The sequence below is a fragment of the Neoarius graeffei genome, chromosome 4 (assembly GCF_027579695.1).
Source record: "Neoarius graeffei isolate fNeoGra1 chromosome 4, fNeoGra1.pri, whole genome shotgun sequence".
Taxonomy (NCBI): Eukaryota; Metazoa; Chordata; class Actinopteri; order Siluriformes; family Ariidae; genus Neoarius; species Neoarius graeffei.
In genome coordinates this window covers 21,921,275-21,945,048 of record NC_083572.1, presented here as the reverse complement: position 1 = coordinate 21,945,048, position 23,774 = coordinate 21,921,275, and the positions used below count along the sequence as shown (strand labels likewise).

The following is a 23,774-nucleotide window of genomic DNA, read 5'->3' as shown; positions in this document are numbered from 1 at the left end:
CCACTAAAGTTATTCCACTCTAATCTTGACAAACCATGTCTTCATGGACTTTGCTTTGTGCACTGGTGCATTGTCATCCTGGAATAGGTTACTCAGGCCAACAGAATTAATATAGTAAATTTATTATCCTCTGTTTTCAAATCCTGCTATTAAAATTTGATTTACTGATACCATAATTCATTCATGTTCATTATACTTCAAGGACTCTTTTTATTTGATTGTTTATTAAATTATCTGCCCTCATCCAAGATACTGTAATTTTCCATTGTTTCATATAAAATAATATGATTGGTGTGGGTGTGGGTCCCATGAGTAAGTTGTTGCTCAGGAAATGGCCCTGGTAGCAGGTTCGGATCACTTAGTTAAAGGGTACCCACAGTGAAAAATAAACATAGACTAGAAATATTACACATTTTGCACAAATGCATTTTGACTTCACTGTATTGTCACACTGTGTTGCATAAAGCAGTGCTTTAGAATTATTTTATATTCCTTACTTAAGTTCCACTTTGAGGGTGCAGTCATATTTGCCATTTTGTGGGTGTGTCAAAGGTCAGCATGACATAGAATTGTTGATAGGTTTCCTGTGTCTTGATTGGCTCATTACTTCTGACACCACAATGTAGCCAGATGTACAAAACATTGTTGAAAAATGGCAGAGTGCAAAGAATATGGTTGCAAAAATAATAAATGTGATAAGGGAAGGCATTTTTTTCTGTGTTACACTGCTGACAACCAATGAGGGAAACAGTGGCTAAACAACTTGGGAACAGGTCAACACTTTAGAAACACTTTCCTTTGGTAGAAATTCTGTTGTTTGCAAGGACCATTTTGAGCCCAGTTACTTTGAAAGGAATGGCCTTTCTCTTCACAGGCCTTTGTGAAGAGAAGACATGTTGGACAAATGTATGCTTTGTAGCAACAGTTTGGGGGAAAGCTCACATATTTGGTGTGATGGTCAAGTGTCCACAAACTTTAGGCTATATAGGAGTGAGACATTTAACTGCACTCACTCACTCCTTCTGCTTACATGTGTGGGGTCACTGCCATGTGGACCCTATTGATCCACGTCATATTAATTGGAGCACAGTTTTATGCCAGATGCCCTTCCTGCCACAACCCTCCCATTTCTGGGCTTGGGAAATAACCATTCACACCTTAGGACAATTTAGAGTAGCTATTTAACCTCACTGCAGGTCTTTGAGGGATACCAGAGCACCTGGAGGAACATGCAAACACCACACAGAAAGGCCCCCACTGGCCTCGAACTCAGAACCTTCTTGCTGTGAGACGACAGTGCTAACCACTGCACCACCCCCGACGTTTAACTGCACTGTGATGCTTAATTGAAATGCAATCTTTCTTTATGGATCACCAAGTTATCCGAAGGAAAGGCAGTGGCTGGGTTCTTTATAGCTCCGCCCACATCCAGGAGTACTGGCTGGAACTCCATTGGTTCACTCACATCCAGCAGCATTAACTGAAACCTGATTGGTTCTGAAGCCCGGAAGAAGCGGGTGGATCCTGATTATCTGTTCGCTCGTCCTTTGGCGTGCCGTAAAAATAAATGAAAACTTTTTTGTTTTTTTCGCCCCCCCGCGTGCAGTTTGTCTTTATTTGTTTGTATCTGGACGCCAACTAGCGGAAACCGGTTTACAGCGCGAGGACATTTGCGTGGCTGTGCTGTAATGTTTTGAGCAGTCAGCGCAGTGTTGTTATTGCAGTGGATTAGTGAGTTGTCATGATCCTGCGTGTTTTTTTTTTTTTTTGACACAGCCGAGGCGTGTTTGAAAGAGCAACAAGCTCCTCTGCGGCTGCTATGTGGAATCAGCTAGAAGATCCACCACACTGCTCTGTTCTCACTCCATGGAAATGGCTTCAGTGTCTTTTTAAATAACTATAGGTTACATTTGCCACTGCGCGGTTGTTATTGTGTTTTTAAGATTAGCTGATTTTTGGTGTATATTAGCGTAGAATAAAAACATGGGAACTCAGGTGACGGGGAGGAAAAGAATCCCGAATCGGGAGAAGGTGTCGGCGGAGGATGATGCTCTGAGCCAGATAGCTCGAGAGGTAAGAGCTGATCATGTCTGCTATTGAAATGACACGTAGGCTGATCTGGTGGTGTTGTGATGTGATGTGATGTTGAGCAGCGTCATACTGCGCAAAATCTCCAAACCACGCCGGATTGTTCGGTACAAACGGCGCAACTCAAGACGTTAACTGCTGATGTGTTGTTGCTGATTTTGCCTCAGAAACCCACTGCATTTTGTTCTCTCTAAACCTCCATAGCTCACATAAACCCGATTCAATGGCCAGAGTAAGACGAATGCACTGACCCTGATGCTTTTCTTTTAATGGTTACGAAGAGCTTTATCTTTGACAAAAGACAGACGCTCTTATTCTCAGTATGACTCAAAGGGCGCTGTTGTCGGCGTGACCCACATGACGTGTACGCGCTTAAGGGAAATTTCCCTATGAGACGGGTCACTTGTCGATCTCCTGTCCATCATAAAGAGCCTGTTGTGTTCACGAAGCTCTCTGAAAGCATCTACAGTATATTGAAAACGGTCAAGTCAAATTTTAGATTAGCTGCGAGACTGCTGACGTCAGACGCCTCCTGCGTCACACCCAGTCCGTGACATCAGCACACTGATGTGGGCTAATCACATGGAGTCAGTTTCTCCTCTGTATTATATTGTGTAAATGAAACACAATTCCTTGTACTGGATGTTTCACAGGTAACGAGACTTCTTCTAAAATATTATATCTCGCTCTGAAGGTAGGTCCTATCCCCTAAACCTTCAGTCTTTCAATGTGTTATGAAAGTACTGTATATGCATTATTGCTATCCCTGGAACTTTCTTTTTACTCCTTTCTAGCCTCTGCAATACTTCAGAGCAGGGCAGGAATTTCACAAGGGCCACAAGGGCCATGGCCCTTGTGCCCTTGGAAAAAAATATCTGCCGTAAGGCCACAGTGGCCTTGATGCCCTGCGGTTTTGTAGTCTGCTTCGTGACTGCCAATAGGCTTTAACATCACTATTTAACATCTTTAACATCACTATTGAGAAAAAAAATACGTCTTTTGATGACATTCTGGATTCTTATTGGGCAACTCATCAGTGGTGGATCGGACTCGAGCCTGGCATGAACTGCTCCGACGCGCTATAATGACACCAATCAATCACCAGCCAACCAGGAGACTTAGGCTACGTTTACATTAGACCGTATCTGTCTCGTTTTCTTCGCGGATGCACTGTCCGTTTACATTAACCCCCCTGGAAAAGCGGGGAAACGGGAATCCGCCAGCGTCCACGTATTCAATCTAGATCGTATCAGCTCCGGTGCTGTGTAAACATTCAGAATACGCGAATACGCTGTGCTGAGCTCTAGCTGGCGTCTCATTGGACAACGTCACTGATCCACCTTCCTGATTCGCTGGCGTTGGTCATGTGACGCGACTGCTGAAAAACGGCGCGGACTTCCGCCTTGTATCACCTTTCATTAAAGAGTATAAAAGTATGAAAATACTGCAAATACTGATGCAAATACTGCCCACTGTGTAGTTATGATTGTCTTTAGGCTTGCCATCCTTCCACTTGCAAGTAATAAGTGATATGCGCTGGGATCACACACACAGCGGCTCAGTCCCGAATCGTGGCTTGTTCACTTCACTCGCGCACTCTGTGAGCTGCGCAGGGCCGGAGTGCGCACCCTCCAGAGGGCACTCGCTGTTCAGGGTGGAGTGATTTGGAGCGCAGGATGCCTGCGGAGCCGAGCGTATCCGCGTATTGGTGTTGCTGTGTGCACGGCTAACGGTTTTAGTGTAAACGCGAATCATTTTAAGAACGTTAATCTGATGATCCGCTGATTCGACGTAATGTAAACGTAACCTTAATCAAACGCATCCCCCACCCACTTGTGTCCGCGTCTGAGACGTTGAATTTTCACAGAAGGAGGGAAGAAGTTGACTGAGGCAAGACTGTGTGATAAATTAACGAACGAATAAGATAGGAATTTCAACATATAGGGCTTAAGTTTGTTACCGTTAAATAAGCATTGCTTGTACAGTAACGTTATGTCGTTACAACGTTGACCCACGTTTAACGTGCCGAGTACCGACTGTAGCCGGTAACAAATGCTAATTAGTTTGCTGTCAAAAGTGCAAAGACCTTAAATTGCTCTGTGTAAATTAGAAAATGGCTCAACTTCCTCTGTAGCCATCAACGGACAAACACAGACTTGTCTTGAGTTTTGAGCCAATCGCAACAGGGCAGCACTGTGGCCTGAGGTAAAACATGATAGTTTAAGTTTGTTTAAATTACAAAAATGAGTACACCCAATGACTGTCTCATATACTCTTCATTACTGTTTAAGTAATGCAATAAAACTAATCTTTAAAAGTGGTATTTACTCAAACTGTTTGCATAGAATGAACTTTCGGTTTAAGTGTAATAGTGTTGCAGTGTTCTGCAAATTTGCAATTTAATATTTCAGATCTTGAGACATGAAAGTGCCATTTTAAAAAATAAAAGGTCAGAAATGTTTTCTTTGTCATCTATTTAGTTCATTTTATTTCCTCAATAATTTCCCTTGGGCTCTTATGGGTTAATCAGTAGCCTGCATGCTAGTATATGTTCCATTTACAGTCAAACATTTTGATGTACTCCAGGCTCAATTTTGATTAATCAAAAATCTGCGTAGTAGTACAGTCTGAAGATGCTCTTGTACATTCGGTGTCAGTTGAACAAAAATTATGGGAGGATATAAGTTTAAGTTTTTACAATTTTTGAAGTGAGTGATGGATTGATAAGTTTAGATGTGTTCAATATTTTCTTATCTTCAGACATAATAGTTTTAATGTTTCTTTACCTGCTTGATAGTTTCGACTGAGACTCCAATCTTCCTCAAAAGTGTCATTAGTCCTTAAATTAAATTCATTATAGACGTGAACTTAAAATCATTGTTTTATTTTATGGCCTTGGTGCCCTGGCTTTTGGCCTTCGTGCCCTCAAAAAATTGACAGCACAAAAGGCCAAGTGGCCTTGCCCCTAAAATGACGAAATTCCAGGCCTGCTTCAGAGTGATGTGATTTACTGATATCCTCTTAGTCATGGTGGTGTGGCAAGTCACATTGCTGCCTCACACAGCTGTAGGGTCCACCGGTCCAAGCCTGTCTGTGTGGAGTTCCTGAGTTCCACATGTCCTCCTGGGATTTCCTTGCAATGTTCAGCTTCCCAGTTTCAGTGTAGCCAATAACAGGGATCTGGGGCTAATGAGTGCAACCTGATGTTGGGCTGTTGTAGCCTGTCTGCCTCAAAGTTTGACATGTTGTGCATTGCGATGCTTTTTTTGCTCCAGCACGGTTGTAAAGGGTAGTCATTTGAATTACCGTAGCCTTCCTGTCTGCTTAAACCACTGTGACGACTCTCCTCTGACCTCTCTCATCAAGAAGAAGAAACCTTTGATTTGTAACATGCACACTTAAGCACAGTGAAATTCATCCTCTGCATTTAACCCATCTGAAGCAGTGAATGCATGCGCGCGCGCGCACACACACACACACCCAGAGCAGTGGGCAGCTATGGTACAGTGCCCAGGGAGCAGTTGTGGGTTAGGTGCCTTACTCAAGGGCACTTCAGCCCAAAGCCGCCCCATGTTAACCTAACCGCATGTCTTTGGACTGTGGGGGAAACCAGAGCACCCGGAGGAAACCCACACGGACACTGGGAGAACATGTAAACTCTACACAAAGACCCCCGTTGGCCACTGGGCTCGAACCCAGAACCTTTTTGCTGTGAGGCGAGAGTGCTAACCACTACACCACTGGTGCTGCCCAGCAAGGAATTTCAGCTTGCAGAGCTGCTGCTGAATGATTTGTGGTTTTTGCACCATTCTGTTTAGATGTGAAAATTCCAGGTGATCAGTAGTTTCTGAAATATTCAAACGAGCCCAGATAGCAATAATTGCCGTGCCATGGTCAAGGTGAACAAATCACATTTTTTTCCCCCATTCTGATATTTGATGTGAACATTAAATCTCTAGACCAGTATCTATGACGACATGCATTTTGCTGCTATCACATGATTGGCTGATTGGATAATTGCATAAGCAGGGAGTACAGTTGTTCCTAATAAAGTCACTAGTGACCATGGGATGCAATGTGTCATCCCCCCCCCCCCCCCCAAAAAAAAAGCCTCAAGATCTATTTTTATAGATCACATCACATGAAAATTGTACATGGCATGAATTAAAATAGTTTTTTGATTATTGGCTTCTTTCATGTGTGGTATCTCGCATCATCTAGCTTGCTCTAACATGGGAACTTGCTGATGTTGCCCATGATTCTCCTGACATGCTGTGACCTTTAAAGTTTAATGGACTACATCTGGAAAACATTTCCTCAGTGCCAAATCTACACAGGGACTTATTTATTTGCTTGCTTGCCTTCAACAACCCTGTCCTGCAACTTGTCTGTTATATTCTGTATTAGTTGACATTCACCTTGCTGTAATAGAACAGCCAACTACTGGTTCTCTTACAGTGTCCATAGAAACAATCCAGCATAGAAGGAAAATACAAGAACACTCTCTCTTAAATCTGGAAATTAACAGCTGCTTGAAGGCCTCTGGCGTTGTGTCCCCTAATAAAACTCAAAATTCCCAATTTCTGCTCCTCGTGACCATGCCTGGAGAAAACGTTAGAATGAAGAATGCTTTTAAGGTTTTCAATGAGGCTGTGCAAAAATCTGTGTTTCTTCCTTGATGCTGCTTCAGGACAGAACTAAAAATGCTGAGCTCTTCCAAAATGAACTTCTGGAAATTCATGCCAGAGAGTGGTGTGGGTGTGTGTTCGTTCATTCATTCATTCATTCATTCATTCATTCTCCTCCTTTTCTCTCCAAATAAAACACCAGTTGTAATGACTGGTATAACTGGTCACATGACATCAGTGGTAATAATGAAATTAAATAATATTTCAACATATCTGAACTAATTTTGTTTGTACTCACTGTGAGGATTCCCAAATCTGTACATACCCTTCTTTGAATTACCCTACATTACTTGGAACTCCTACATTGCCCAAAATTTCTTTGAACTACCTGCTGATAGTGGCGTCCTGAGGAATTAACTGTTACTTCATCTGTATCAAAATGGAGCGATGCAGCAGCACTTGACTTTTATTTTCTCTAGCTCTCTCATGCTTTGCTCAAACAGGTAAAGCTTCAACTCTCATGCTAATACACATTTATAAACATTTTAATATGAGCATATTTAATGTGTAGGGTAAACAAATTATAAAAAAAAGTAGTTTATGTGGCCGTTACCACACTACTTGATCAATAAGAGTTAAGCTACTGAAAAGCTATTTGATTCAGGAAATGGTGACATTACTGTCAAGCTACTGAGAAATATATTTAAGTTACTAATGACGCTACTTGTAGCGACACTCCTGCCCAACACTGCTTTCAGCAATCAGTGAAAAAAGAGCTCTGATTTCTTGTTAAATCTGTTTGTACTGTCATTTGCACAACAGCGCTTTCCCATTTTTAGATCTGTTTGGTTTTTGTGGCATTAGAGCTGTGTTACTTCTGCCTAAGGTGAAGGGCCTTGCATTCGAGCTATTGTTATTGGCCCTTCTGCTGTCTAAACAATGCAATTATTGCTAGGAAAAACTAAGAGGTTACACAGCCTGATAAGTGATTTTTTTTTTTTTTTTTTTTTTTAAATCATCATAAATTTGTATGATGACTTGTTGCACAATAGATCATTACATGCCTACTAAACACTTAATAGGTGTGGCTGGTGTCCTTGAGCCACATCTGGTTGCCTTTTTGTCATCAATTCTTTCATTAGCTCAACTACGTCAAACTGATTTTTCATTTCATTTGAAAGGATTCCTAGATGTTTATGCTAGGCATGTCTCTTGGTTAGAGTTTTGCAGCCACTGGAGTTTGCAGTGCTTGCAGTTACAACACACATTATTTCTCTATCTTACTCTGTTCTACCGTCACAGCCTCTTTAATTTAGTCTGGTCATTCAGAAATGGTCTGAAGTGTAAACGGAGAGATTTTCACTCTGCTGTGTTTATATTGGGCTTGGCCCCTTGGCTTGTACAGCAGATTCAAAACATGGCTGGAGGTAGTGGGATCATTTCAGTAGTTTATAAACCCCTTTCAGCCATGTTTACTGCATTGCAGACAGATGAGACCATGAGCAGGATTTCTTCCAAATGTTTGTGTTTAGTTTGAAGAGAAGAGCAGTGCATGTGAAAACAATTTACAAGTGGCCAAATATTTTTTTTTCCTAATAGTTATTGATTTATTGCCTGCCAACCTTTTATGCATTGTGGGTAGGAACACATTTTAACATTGAGGTACACTGCTACATATCACTCAGACACAAAAGGAGCAGTGTTCTTTTATCCCCAACAGAAATGAGCCTATTTATATGTGAACCTGGAATAAGTGACAATTGTGCAGGTGTGGTGAAGTCCCAGATACACTACAACCCTGCTATAACAAACTTATTTTAAACTACAAACTTTTACATATAATGAATTAAGTTAGTGTCCCCCGCCTTTAATGACGATGAGTTGGAGTCTTCAAAAAAACATTACTGTGTCACATCCACACGCATTGGTGCTTGAAGCATGCAGCACCACTAGGATTAATTACAGTACTATGCATCTGTTTGGGATTAGAGCATAATTGCAGTGCATGCTTATAAGGACTCTCTAAACACAGACTTGGCAAAGTATATGTGCTATACCTAGTGTCTCACATTATCAATCCTTGTATCGGTGTTGTCTTTCTGGTTTTGACTTTGTTTTGTATATTTGGATTCTGCCTTTCGTCTTTGCTTCCGCCATTATTTATTGAGGAAAATGATCCAATATTACCCATCTTTGAGTGGCAAAAGTATGTGAACCTCTAGGATTAGCAGGTAATTTGAAGGCGAAATTAGAGTCAGGTGTTTTCAATCAATGGGATGACATTCAGCTGTGAGTGGGTACCCTGTTTTATTTAAAGAACAGGGATCTATCAAAGTCCCTTCACAAGTTTGTGGACGTGTATCATGGCATGAACAAAGGAGATTTCCGAGGACCTCAGAAAAAGGTGCTCATCAGGCTGGAAAAGGTTACAAAACCATCTCTGAAGAGTTTGGATTCCACCAATCCACAGTCAGACAGATTGTGTACAAATGGTGGAAATTCAAGACCACTGTTACCCTTCTCAGGAGTGGTCGACCAACAAAGATGACTTCAAGAGCAAGGTGTGTAATAGTCGGCAAGGTCACAAAGGACTCCAGGGTAACTTCTAAGCAACTGAAGGCCTCTCTCACATTGGCTAATGTTAATTTTCATGAGTCCACCATCAGGAGAACACTGAACAACAGTGGTGTGTATGGCAGGGTTGCAAGGAGAAAGCCACTGCTCTCCAAAAAGAACATTGCTGCTCGTCTGCAGTTTGCTAAAGATCACGTGGACAAGCTAGAAGACGATTGGAAAAATGTTTTGTGGACTGATGAGACCAAAATAGAATTTTGAAATTAAACAACTCTAGGCCACAAATCTACATTGTCACAGCAATTGTTTCAAGGAATCTTGTACAGACCGTAACCACTAATAATAATACTCTAATTTCCGTGTATGTCTATGCTTTGCTTCTTTCTGATTTAGATTATCCAAGTAATAAAGCTTTTATTATCCAGTAGTAAAGCTTTTTTAGCTGTAGTTTTCTTCAAACTACAGGCATCTGATATCTTCAATGTCAATGGTCTTCAGTATATAAACAGTGTGCTTGTCCCCCAAGACAAGGGTAGCAATGGTTGCTAACGTAAGTGACAGTGCAAGGCGTCTATAGTATAATGGGACATATGCTAACTACATCTGGGCATAACAAATGTGACCCTGACTGTTTTGACTTGTTCGAGCTCTTGTTCACCATGAAGATTCTGTGTGAAGTTCTTTGAGAATTTCGGGTTAGGAATTATAAATGAAGTGCTTGAGAACGTAGGTTTTTTTTTTTTTTAAACTTTATTTTGTTTTTGGTTTTTTTCCCCTCCAAACAAGCTGGCTGATGTGAATTACAACTTTTCAGTTGTGTGGCCATGTTGTGGCTATACAGAAATAGGAGTGTGTCATTTTCTAAATTTAACATTTGTCTTAGTCACACATGTTGAGCTCAGTGGAACATTTGACCAAATTCACATTCATTACTTGTTCCGCCTCTTGGCTCTCTCATTTTCTGGCTTGTGACTTGTGTGGCAGACAACACACAGCCAAAAGTGGTGCGTGTCTGAGTAAGGCATTATGGGAGGTTTTTTTTTTTCTTTAAACTGGGATAGACTTGCAGAGGAATAGGCGTGGTGGTTTTGGCTGGCAAATGGGAAGAGGTCAGGCAGGTCTACACTGGGCTGAGAATAAATACCAGTGGGAGAGGAAGAAAATACACACAAGCCTGGCCCCACTACAGTAGCATAAGATTGCCAAGTCTCTACACAATGACCTGGATCATTAAGCCTCTAGACAGTGTTAACTTCCTGTACTGACTGTTAGTCCAGTAAACACTAATGTCCAGTGTACAACTGGCAAGCTTTTATCTCTGATGCATCATGTTCCTGATGTATTTTTCCATTGGATTGTTACAGTGACCTGTAAAGAAATATTTCTGAGCAGTGTTTTCTTATTAGTTTTATATGGTTATGTTCAATAGCCATCTGCATGGTCGTGTGTGTGGGTGTGAGAGAGAGAGTTTGATTGGGGGCTGGTGGGATAAACTTTAAGCTGCTGCTTAATACTTGGTAAATGAAGGTGGAAAGCAGGAAGTGCATTATGGGACTTTGAACATTTTAAGAGTGGATTACACACACTTCCCATTTAGGTCACTATTGCAGCCAAAGATGGTAAATAAGGTGGACATTATAAGAAGGGATTAAACATGAAGCTAAAATGTCTTTGATACCCTCTAGTGGCTGGCTGCAGTACAATTTTAAAACTCAGCCCATTCCCATGTTAGTGGTGGTGGTGATGATTATGATGGCTTAATAAGAGTTTCCACAAATATGGCTCTTCACCTGATATAAATGCTAAATATACATACTCTACTAATGTTAAAAATCCTAAATATTAATTGTTAAACGTCTCGTCTCGTCTTCATCCGCTTATCCGGGGCCGAATCGTGGAGGCAGCAGTCTGAGCATGGAAGCCCAAACTTCCTTTTCCCCAGAAAGGGGAAGAACACCGAGGCGTTCCCAGGCCAGCCGAGAGACATAGTCCCTCCAGCGTGTCCTGGGTCTTCCCCGGGGCCTCCTCCCGGGGGGACATGCCTGGAACACCTCCCCAGGGAGGTGTCCAGGAGGCATCCGAAAGAGATGCCCGAGCCACCTCAGCTGATTCCTCTCGATGTGGAGGAGCAGCGGCTCTACTCCGAGCTTCTCCCGAGTGGCTGTGCTTCTTACCCTATCTCTAAGGGAGTGCCCAGCCACCCTGCGAAGGAAACTCATTTCAGCTGCTTGTATCCGCGATCTTGTTCTCTCAGTCATTACCCAAAGCTCGTGACCATAGGTGAGAGTTGGAATGTAGATCGACCGGTAAATCGAGAGCTTCGCCTTTTGGCTCAGTTCCTTCACCACGACGGACCGGTAAAGCGACCGCATCACTGTGGAGGCTGCACCGATCCGCCTGTCGATCTCACGCTCTATCCTTCCCTCACTCATGAACAAGATCTCAAGATACTTACTTAAATTCTTCCACTTCAGGCAGGACTTCTCCACCAACCTGGAGAGGGCAAGCCACCCTTTTCTGGTCGAGAACCATGGCCTCGGACTTGGAGGTGCTGATTCTCATCCCAGCCGCTTCACACTCGACTGCAAACCTCCCCAGTGCATGCTGAAAGTCCTGGTTTGAAGAAGCCAACAGGACAACATCATCCGCAAAAAGCATAGATGAAATCCTGTGGTTCCCAAACAGGATTCCTTCCAGCCCCTGGCTGCGCCTAGAAATTCTGTCCATAAAAATTATGAACAGAACCGGTGACAAAAGGCAGCCCTGCCGGAGTCCAACATGCACTGGGAACAGGTCTGACTTACTGCTGGCAATGCAAACCAGACTCCTGCTCCGTTTGTACAGGGACTGGACAGCCCTTAGCAAAGAGCCCCGATCCCCATACTCCCGAAGCGCCCCCCCACACACACACACACACAGAATACCATGAGGGACACAGTCGAATGCCTTCTCCAGATCCACAAAGCACATGTGGACTGGTTGGGCAAACTCCCATGAACCCTCAAGCACCCTATGAAGGGTATAGAGCTGGTCCAGTGTTCTGCGACCAGGACGAAAACTGCATTGTTCCTCCTGGATCTGAGGTTCGACTATTGGCCGAATTCTCCTCTCCAGTACCCTGGAGTAAACCTTCCTGGGGAGGCTGAGAAGTGTGATTCCCCTATAATTGGAGCACACTCTCCGGTCCTCTTTCTTAAAAAGAGGGACCACTACCCCAGTTTGCCACTCCAGAGGCACTGTCCCCGACTGCCACGCGATGTTGCAGAGTCGTGTCAACCAAGACAGCCCCACAACATCCAGAGACTTGAGATACTCAGGGCGGATCTCATCCACCCCCAGTGCCTTACCACCGAGGAGCTTGCAAACCACCTCAGTGACTTCGGCTTGGGTAATGGACGAGTCCACCTCTGAGTCATCAGCCTCCGCTTCCTCAATGGAAGACGTGACGGTGGGATTGAGGAGATCCTCGAAGTATTCCTTCCACCGCCCGACAATGTCCCCCTAATTGTTAAACTTGTAATACTAAATGTAAAAGATAAAGAATTTCCTAGCCTGAGATACAGAAAAAAAACTTGTTAAATATTGGAGATGATGGGTCAATTTTAAAATTTGAGCAATACTGTGATACTAATTGAGGAAAAATTATCTGAGACAAAGTGAAAGAACTAAATGATATGATTAGGCCAAAAAAAAAAAAAAAAGTGTGTTTCCGGTAACATGAAATACTAAAATAAGGTCGGTAGGTAGGAAAAAAATTTTTTTTCTTAATTTTTTTTATTTTGTTCGAAAAAATTAACACAAGTAAACATCTTACAAAATAGTATTTTGGCACAGAATCCTTTATACCACACATCATAATAAAATAAGTGTTTTTAAATCTTTAAACGAATAAAAAAAAATAACGCAAGAGTTCGAGTTATGATCTACGGAAGCATATTGCTGCCACACTCAAAAAAAAATTGGCTTAGAATCAAGTAATTACGTGAAAAGATTAACAAAGTTATCACGTTTTTACAATATATTTATCATGTAATAACATCACGTAATTTCATGATACGAAATTATCACGTTATTTCATGATCTTTTCATGTAATAACGTGAAAACACCTTATCAAGAAATAATGTGAAAATAATGTCCTAGGCTACTTCCATTAAAAGCAGACGGCCTAGCCTAGCCTACTGTAGAACTTGGGTCGAGCAAAAACACCGAGCAAAAACATGGCTGAATCCTGAATGACTCCTATTTGTATAAATAGGGGACTACATAGGCGGCAAAACGTAGTGTTTTTCCCTGCCATGGAAGTGCACTTGTATACTGAAGAGGAAGCAATTTGCATTACAGCCTTGAATGAGGATTCAAAATGGCGGCTTGGCTCAGTTTTCCCTTCCTCCTTCAGTATACAAGTGCGCTTCCATGTTTATTCAGGAGGGCTGATAGAAGTGGCGAAACATTTTACTTTTTATCGTTTCTTTCACAACTTGAATGCGTTGACACAAATTATGACAAACTAACGCCGCTTACACTAAAATATCGAGGGAAATTTGTAATAACTTTACGGTCGGCAATTTCGACGCGGAAATTCTCGATCGGTCGGGTTACCGGAAACACACTTTTTTTTTTTTTTTTTTTTTTTTTTTTTTTTTTTTGGGCCTTACCTAATTGATGGTGTGAATGTAACAGTGATGGTATAATGGAGGAGGGAAGGCTGGGTAGTAATAATAATAAAATCAATAAGATACTAATGGGAATTATACTGATAAATTACTCATTATTACTGTTTGCACAACAGTTTCTAAGGACTTCATAGGTTTCTCTAGAGAAATTCCTAGCATCTACACATGATTTAGTTTTAGCTGGAAGTGAATTAAATAATGTGAATAGAAAACTAGCCAATTTTCCATTTTAAGGCAAATGTAACACAAAATACTTTTGGTAATAGTATTTGTAAATTTAGTTGACCTCTATCTCCCCCTTTTATGATAAATGCATTTCATAGGAGTTATATGATACTGAAAAGGCATTTTTTATTTTTTTGGGTGGGCTGAAATGAGTCTAATCTCATGAATGCACTCGCACCTTTTCAACATGTACCTGAAGACCTTACTGAGACTATAACTTCATTTGATATCTTTTCAACTTTTGTACCAAAAATTTAGTGTTGATGACTTTTGACAGTTCTGTAGCAAAGCCGAACTGTCAAAGTGATGTGACTTGTTCCGTTGGAAACTGTTCTAACAGAACCTCAGGCTAACCTCACGATAGATGATAATTAGGCCAAAAAAAAATGTGTGTTTCCGGTTACGTAGATTTCAAAACTAGGGTCGGTAGGCAGGCTTTTTTTTTTTTTTTTTAATTTTTTTTTTCAAGATGGCTGCCATAACCTATATTTAGACAGGAATAATTTCACAAAATATAATGAATTTCTTTGCAGGTCACCTGAGTTACCACCTTCTGATGAATCTGATGCAGCATGAGACACCTTTTAACATGAATTTTTCTGTAAATATAACAGCTCAATACACCATGAGAGAGGGAGAGCAGCCCCTCCCCTCTCTGCTCCCTGAGTGGAGCTCGTCGCCTTGGTAACGGTGCAGGGAAAAGACACAATATAACAAGTAAAGAGCGCTTTTTCTCAGAGTTCCCTCTCCTCGAACAACGCTGATTTATACGGAAACGAAAGGAGCTATTCACAAAATTCTTTCACATTGAGTGCTACAAGGCTCCCATGAACACATTACTGTAATTTTTTTGTCCCTAGTGTAAAAAATGTGGACACTAGAGCGAGTTAAAAACAAGTGACTTTTCTGATTTTGTATTAAAAGCGCTGCCACGTTTATAATGTGAGTCTATGGGAGAGCGTTGCTGTCCTCTCCTTACTTTCAGGCTTCTCATTCAAAAACTGTAAATCCTATCGCTCAGGTAGACACTTGTCTTGATTCACACAATGTATGACTACAACTTTTGAGAAAATTGTGTGTGTAGAGTGAAAATTGTGGCTGAGAAAACAGTTTAAATGAGAAAGTTAGAGCTTTTTTTTTTTTTTTCAAGCTGCCTACACTCTAAACTCCTGAGCTCCACTGAAGTGTAACGCCATAGACACCCATTATAAAGTCTGAATTTCTCCAGATTTGCTCATGGTGTTTGATCTGTGACTGATCAAAAAGTATAGAACCTAGCAAAAAAGTTGAATGCCAGATCCACACAGGAGAATTTTGTCTCCGTTTTAAAGTTTGAATCATGTCTCTAGGTGAAAGACAAAATAAGCGTTATCTCTGCTTCTGTTCCCTCCAACGGCCCCGACACACTACTGCCTCCGCCGAGTGCGCGCGCACACACCACATGTCGGGGCCGCGGATGAGTTACTCTCCCCTGATCAACGAAGTCGGCGGGGAATTTGTGGTTATTATCGGTTCAAACAGCGCGAATCACAACTTAAATGAGTGCGGTTCAGTTTGACATTATTGTCAGTCCGTTAGATAAACATTTAATTTTATTAAAATCGAAAATTAATATTTAGAGCCTGTGGGCTACAAAAGTAAGTCATTAAAGTAGCCGGCTGGACTTAATTGTGTAGTCGGCTGTATGGCCGGCAGCCGGCGCTTGTGGAAAGCCCTGATTTTCCCAGTGAGTGACAAAAACTTCCGGTTCACGCGGTTGGGTTATATGTAAAAGTCGCAACTGGGGGAAAAAAATGAAAAAAAAGTTTAGGGTCGGGCGGTACGGATTAGGGTCGGTCGGGTAACCGGAAAAACACTTTTTTTTTTTTTTTGGCCTTAGGGCTGTGCCGATAGACGATGCTATCGTCCATCGACGATGGTGGTCATCCATCACGATGGAGAGCCACCATCGTGATACCATGCCCCGTCCTGTCATAAACATGCATATATCATCTGGGCCTATTTAACCTAAAAAGTTAGTTTTTTGTTAGTTTAGTTAGTTAGTTTTGTTTAACATATAAATATATTATATAACATATATAAATACATAATTATATAAATCATTATAAAGTAATATCCTATTACCGCTTGTTCACGTAGGCTATGGTGCAGGGACGTGCTAGTGAACATAACGTGGTTACACAAATACAGTATGCTACTAATAATAAATTTTGACTTCATTTTTTAGCCTACACTATACTTTTAATGTAAAATTTGTCATGTTGTTCAAACAAATAGCCACTATTAACAACTTCAGTCGGGAAATATTGCACCTTATCAAACGGCAGTGAAGCGCAGACTTCAGCAGAAGTCAAATAACTTTAATCTGGTAAATAGGCCTACTTTCAGACACAAAATGGTCCACTCTAAGCCATAATGTCAAACCAAATGGAAGAATGAAGGTGATTCTGTGAAACGGTATTCGTGAAAAGATACAGTAGGCTGAACAACAAATCAAGTCTAACAGGAACGCACAAGCATGCGCTTCGGTAGCCTACACAATTTAATTTACACATTAGGCATTAACCAGGCTTAGGCATTAACTTTTTATTGTAAAAATGCTACAAAATAAATAGTCATGAACATGATTTTGTAAACATATATTTATTTAAAGATGAACGATCAAGACGAAGAGAACCGGAACGTGCGCAGCACGAAATGCGCTCACAAAGTTTAACGTAGCCGGGCATTAACTTTTTACAGTGAAATTAAAGCTACCAAATATTCATGAAGTCGACTCCGTTAGCAAAGAACAGCGATAAAAAAACGAGAGCCTGCGTTAATACAAGAACACGTAAATAAATAACAATAATAGTAATAATAAAAATCAAAATCAAGAAAACGCAGGCAGTCCGAAGCAATTTAACCTAATGGGTTAACAGTGCAGGTAATGGTCACCATCACAGGCGTAACTTTAATAAGGACAGGTGGGGACATGTCCCCACCAACATTTCACGCCTTTTCCGAACGTTTAGAGACACGCGCGACTGTTTTCCCCTGTTTTATCCCATGAATGACAAGCCCCGCTGTTGCCGCCGCTTAGCTGCTGTTTTGAGAGCTGTAACCTGATTGGCGGCAGCTCTCTGCTATGTGTGTAGCAACCAACGACTCATTGGACCAAACTGGACAATGACTACATTTACATGCACGTCCAAATCGAGCTGCTGTTGGTAATCGAGCAAAGGGTCCCAGCAGGGGTGCCAGAGAAATCCAATCCTACATGCACAAGTGAAATCGGGCTATTGTGCAAGGTGCATTGTGCACCCGAGCCACACGTGGCGCTACACGCCCCATCGTGTTGGTACACTTCCGGTTGTCGTCATGAAGAAGAGCTATAGTGTTGCCAGATACTGCTGACGTATCCCAGCCCAAACCATGTTCAAATCCGCTAAAATGCACTTAAAACACCCAATCTGGCAACACTAGCAGTTCCGTGTTCAAGCTGTTAGGCTTGCTCTAACAGACTATGGCTACAAACTGTCCGGCGCAGACCACTGTAAGACAACTTATTTTGCACAATAATATTTTTCTAAAGTCCATTTTTTGCTTACAAAAAATTTTTTTTTTTTGCTTACAATTTAACTTATGTATTAATAAACACACAAAGTTCAATTGTTTTGTTTTTATTGACATTCTTCAGATGTTGGACATATATACACACAAATACAATGACTTGTTTATGTACACAATTCACAGCTATGCAACAGCTGTACAGATGTATTTGGTGATACAGTAAGTGAGCTAAATTTTAACAGTGCAAACAATGCCACAAAAAGAAAAGATTCATGCCGTTGTCATGATTCGTTGTCATGCCGACCGAGGCTGTTGTGTTTCCCGCTTGTGGTCTCGTCACTCGTCACTTCCGGAAGTAGCTCGACAACTAGCTCGATAGGGTTTACATGCACAAAGTAGCTCGGCAGAAATCGCATAAACTAGGTCGTGTAGCTCGATTCCGAGAAATCAAGTTCGGTTCAATTTCAGCCGAATTAAGGTGTATACATGGCATTTTGAACTTCGATTTCAGTCGAGCAACGGCAGAAATTCGATTCTCTCTATGTGCATGTAAACGTAGTGAGTGTGAACATTAAAGACATTTGTCAGCAGTTTGTGGAAGTAAGTGAGAGGAGAAGGAAGGTGTTTGGTACTTTTAAATGAATACGGTGGTGCATAGTCTTACATGGAGGGCAAGGGAAGTTTCATTTTTTTGTTTCTTTTTAATTATTATTATTATTATTATTATTATTTAAATAACTGTAAACTGGAGGCTTTTTTTACATTATTGTGATGTTCGTCCCTAATGTTGAGATGTTCGTTTCTTTTTGAAATGTTTTAAATTTTGTAATAATTTGAATTGAATTGTTTGACTTGCAAATACATTTTGTGGTTTGCACAAATTACACAGATTATAAAATCACCTAGATTTCCTTTACATGTAAGATTATATTATTAATGTGTGCCTTGTTGAAACTGCTACACCTGTTTCTTCCCAGACCTGGTGTAATCCTGGTTTAGTCCAGGTATAATCTAGTTTATTATTATATTAATTCTAGTTTAGTTTGTTCTTGTTTGTGGTTTAGCCTTGGTTTAGTCCTGATGTGATCCGTGTTTGCCCTGGCTGAAACATTGAAGTTCTGGTTTAGACCTGGCTCGTGTATAGTCCTGGTTTAGTTTTGAGTAGTCCTGTTTATGTGCTATCCCTTACCCCTTAGTTTGTATCTGTTTTGATTGAGCATTGTTGGTGGCCCTATTGTTTTTTTGTGACACTAGAATCAACAATAAAAAGATGGCAATGAATGTTTTAAGATGATACTGTTTATTGTGTATTTTTTCATATAGCGGTTGTACTGCAGGACACAAGTCCTTCCACAGAATCTAGTAATAATGTGTAATGTGTATATAGTTCATATGTAAAGCATGTTCAATCAACCAGTGTGCAAGAGAGTATTTGGTAGGTGTATTTTACCACCTTTTACCCATCAGAGTGCATCAGATTGCTTTATTTATGTGTGAAGATTCACAAAATTTTCTGGGGCAGGATCCCCCCCAGTTCTACATTTGTTCGGTCCATCATGTTTCCAGCCTTTCACTGCATACCCATTGACAGCCTGCCCTGAAACGGTTTTCATAAAAGTAGTGAGGCCATAGTACGCATCTCAAAATGCATCAAAATTAAGCCTTAAAACGGGATCTTTCTAAATTTTCTCCAGGGGGACCATGCCCCCTGACCCCCCTTGAAGGGAAGTATCGTGCCTGGAAATGTCCCCACCAACTTTGAACACAAAGTTACGCCCTTGGTCACCATGTTTAAATGTCGAGGTTTCTGGCCAAAAATACTAGCATGTTTACTTTGTCTGGTTTTAATGAGCTGCGGATTGGGGTAACTATACCACACGCGGTGCTGAACACTCGTTCTAATGGAGTACTGGTGGCGCATATGCACAAATATTTACGTGCTAATCTTGCCATTAATAGAAGTCTTTTCTCGTTCCTTTTCCACCACATCAGTGGGTCCTCCCCCCATCAATGACAATTTCCTGCAGGTACATGGTCATTTCTGCCTCAGACTTTTCTTCATCAGTAAGCGTGGATGCTCTGGCAGCTGCTCTCTTCCCAAGAAGGCTGCCCAAAGACCCTCTCTTTTTCTTAGGCACTGCCGCGGCGCAGTCGGTTCCTCCCCTTCATCATGTGACGGACCGGGTGTTGTAGCACCTGACAGCGACGGAACGATCTCTGTCACCATCTCTTCCATCAACTCAGATTTTGTGGCGTGAAGATCAAACATAGAAAATTAGGTAGCCTAAATTTAAAGAGATAGTAGGCTATGGGATAGTATATATCACAATTCTTAGCGCAATGGGATTTTTTTTTTCTGTACGTGCCAAAGCCTCGGATGAGTATCTAATACTTATAATAATAATAATAATAAAAAAATATTTTATAATGTGGAATTAAAATATCCCCCCCCCCCCCCCCCCCCAACGATATGATCGTCCATCACGATGTTTGCACTGTAAACATCGTCGATGCCAATTAAGGGGACATCGCACAGCCCTAATGATAATTAGGCTGATTTTTGAGTCCAATTCACCCCGTCTAATAAACATTAGAAGTTTCGAGGCTGGTTATCTATCCAAATAATCCTATAGTGTTTACAGACATAATCTTAAGACTGGATTGGAGCTTCCCCGATTTTGAATCCTAAATATCAAATGGATTTGATATTTACGACTCGAAATCTTGCAGTGTGAGCAGAACAGTAATGGCTATTGAGCAAAAACGTACAGTAGCTAGTGAGAGCAAGCTGATTGGGAAGTGTCCCCAACCAGATGTTGCGTACTTGTGTAGAACAGCATTTCCATGGCAGTGGAAGGTTGGAGAGCGTATGTATAAAAAATGGCTACATTTTTCTAATGATCACAGGTTTCATTCTCCCCTCTACTTGTGTACAAATAACAATGTTAGTTTGTAAAAGTAGCTTGCACTAGCTCACCCGCAGCTTGTAGTGCAAAAAGCATGGCTGAGAAGAATCAGCAATGTCTTCATGCATGATTTGTTTTGTTTTTCGGTATAAAATATAGCACACACTCAAGTGTAATGAGCTGATGACGCTGGTCCATCTCCATGTTTGTTTTGCTCTGAAGGCATGTTTGATCATGTGAGTTTCTTTGAGATCCCAAGTCCCTTGAATCACCACTCTGAAATCTTTGGGTATAATTGCCAAGTGTGTTGTCTGGCATCTTGATTGAATCATCAGGGGTGTGCATTCTTACGATTAAAATTATTAAAACTTGGTTAAATCTTTCGTTATATCTGTAGCCTCCTACATTTTAAAAAATCCTCACAAGTGGGGAGGTCTTTGTAATTTTTTTTTTTTCCCAGTTTGATGCCTCAACCAGTTTGCTACCTAGTTAGCCAGCTGATAGATAACATTATCAAGCTTAAACGGGAAAGATTTCTTCACTAGCTATATTGGTTTGGACAATAAAAGAAGCCAGGTCATGTTATCTTGAAATAAATTGTTGATTTAGGTAGCTACCGGTAGGTTAGCTAGTCACTCCTTTTTAAACCTACTCCATCAACAGAATGGATGGAGCAGAAAGAAGCGCACTTCACCATTGTTCATATGCAAGTGTCGGCGCTAGATGAAAACCATGGAGAGCAGTGAATGCCGCCACTCCCCCCCCCCCCCCCCCCCCAAGCTCCTTAATATACTTGTCTGTTGTGTGGACTATAAATGCTGTATGGAAGTATGTTTTCAGTCAGTCATAGCAGACTGTATTAAAATCCTGTCAATTTTTTTTAATCAGAACCTAAATGGACAATTGTAAATTCCTCACCAAACAAATAAAATGACCTCTAGTGATGACAAAAACACAACAGATTTCATTATGTACTCATTTTCCCCCAAAAGTAAACAAACATTTGGAGCCAGGTTGGGGGGGGGGGATAGTACACCCTTCCTATTTCCACAATCACTGAGCATAATTAGCAGCCAGGTGTTACTAATGAAATGTATAAGCTTCGTTAAATCAAGAAGTGTGACTACCTCTATAAAAGCAGAACTTTTGGCAGTGTGGTGTTCTGGAGCACTCGGGTATTTTGTCTAGATCATGTCAAGAAAAAAGGACCTTAGCCATAACCTCTGTGCTTCTCATCAATCTGTTAAGGGTTATAAGGCTATCTCCAAACAATTTGAGAATTGTTAACACATGAAGCGCCTTCAAGACAGTTGCTAATCTTCTCAGGAGTGAGCATCTCTGTAATGCTCAGAGATGCAAAGAAAAACCCAAGAGCTACATTGTGACCTACAGGCTTCTGTAAGCACATACACATTTAATGTTCAGGATAGCACAATCATAAAAAGACTGAACAAGTTTGGCTTTCATGGGAGAGTGGATAGGGAAAGGGCCCTTCTTTCCAAAAAGGAAAATATGGTAGCAGGACTTGCGATCTAAACAAACCACAAAAGTTCTGGAACAATATCCTTTGGACTGATGAGACCAAGGTGTGGAGGTATTTGATCATTATTCACAGCATCATGTTTGGCAAAAAACAAACACAACATATCACCACAAACCTTCCATACCAACTGTCCTGCATGGTGGTGGAAGGGTGATGATTTGGGGCTTGTTTTGCAGCCACAGGACCTGGGGAAGTTGCAGTCATTAAGACTACTATGAACTCCACTCTATACCAGAATATTCTTAAGGCAAATATGAGGCCATCTGTCCAGCAGGTTAAGCTAGAATGAGCCAGTCTTCCCTGGATAGATTCTGGACCCTCCTGACGTGGATAAAGCAATTATTGAAGATGAATGAAGACATGAAAATTAGGTACCCTGTTTATATCAAGTGTACTAGAGATGCATTGAGACTTGCACCAAAAAGTCACAGTTGGAGGTTTTTACTCTTGTTGGTGGGAGTGGACAGTCTGTTATAAAGCTCACAGAACAAAGAATGACTGACTACATCGATTAGCATGGGAGTGTGTTGGATCCATCACAGTTGCTGTGGTTTTAAATAATTAAATTTTTATATTTTGGAGAAACCACCTAAACTACATACTCCTACTAATTAGTCAGATATAGCTGTGGGAGCTGGTGGAATTGGTCAACCCTTCTGTGGGACTGGGCAGGATTTAGTCAGGATTCCTTCAGGAGCAGGCAGGATTGCTCCGAATTCCTTTGGGTGTGGGTGGAAGTGGGGGGGGGGGACCAATCCCAAACACAACTCTTAGTGTGTACCATCTTGATGGTGTCATGTTTGGTTCACTTTGGTTTCTTTTCTGCTAGGCAGAATCACACTTTTATTGAATGTTCTGATAGCTGGGATCCATTATATAAGCCCTTTTTAAAAATATCAAGTTTTTTTTTTTGTGTATATATGAGGGATTCATCACTGAAATGAGGAAAATGGATTTTGTTTCCATCACTATGCTAATGTCAGCAATCCTCACTATCATGGAGATTTGCTGCAGTTTTAAGGAAATTTGTGTCTGGAGAGAATTAAAAAAAAATAATCAAGTTTGCCAAAAATTGTGATGAACTCAAGGTTTTAGGACTATAAATTGTATTCTGCAAGCTAACTGTTCCTGGATAAAGTTTGATTTTTCAGATCATGAGAATTAGTTACTTATTGCATATTAATTCAGATAGCCCTTATATGAAACGGCCAGTTCTATCATGCAAATCAGATTAAAAAAAAAAAAAATTTACAGAAAACAAGAAAATTAGTTGTCTGTCTTCTTTTGTTCCTGAACTATATCTGCCACTGGCTTTCTTGGGATAGATGGTAGATAACCCTAAGATCAAGTGGTTACTGAAGATGAATTTGTTTAATAGATTCCAATGAGCAGATTAGCAAAAAGAAAAAAGGCACTTTGCTTGCTTTGCTAACCTTGCTTTCTTTTCTTCTGCACAGCCAATCGGAGAGCTCGCTAATTTAACATACTTATGCTGATGAGTGATAATGAGAACTAACTACTAGTGCCAACAATTTAGGGTACACTCAGCCCTGTTGATAACTAGTGGCAGCCAGCAATTTTGCT

The 23,774-nt window shown here is 41.0% G+C and overlaps 1 protein-coding gene across 9 annotated transcripts in view; it reads left to right on the top strand.

Annotated features, from left to right (window-relative positions):
• Positions 1 to 1,518: 1,518 nt before the first annotated feature.
• Positions 1,519 to 23,774, top strand: part of lrrfip1b (leucine rich repeat (in FLII) interacting protein 1b) — a 111,258-nt gene continuing 89,002 nt past the window's right edge. For all 9 annotated transcript variants that reach the window (XM_060919016.1, XM_060919011.1, XM_060919007.1 and 6 more), the window contains exon 1: positions 1,519 to 2,073. In XM_060919016.1, the coding sequence (XP_060774999.1) occupies positions 1,984 to 2,073 (90 nt within the window). In that variant the 5' untranslated portion in view covers positions 1,519 to 1,983. The remainder of the gene's footprint in view (positions 2,074 to 23,774) is intronic.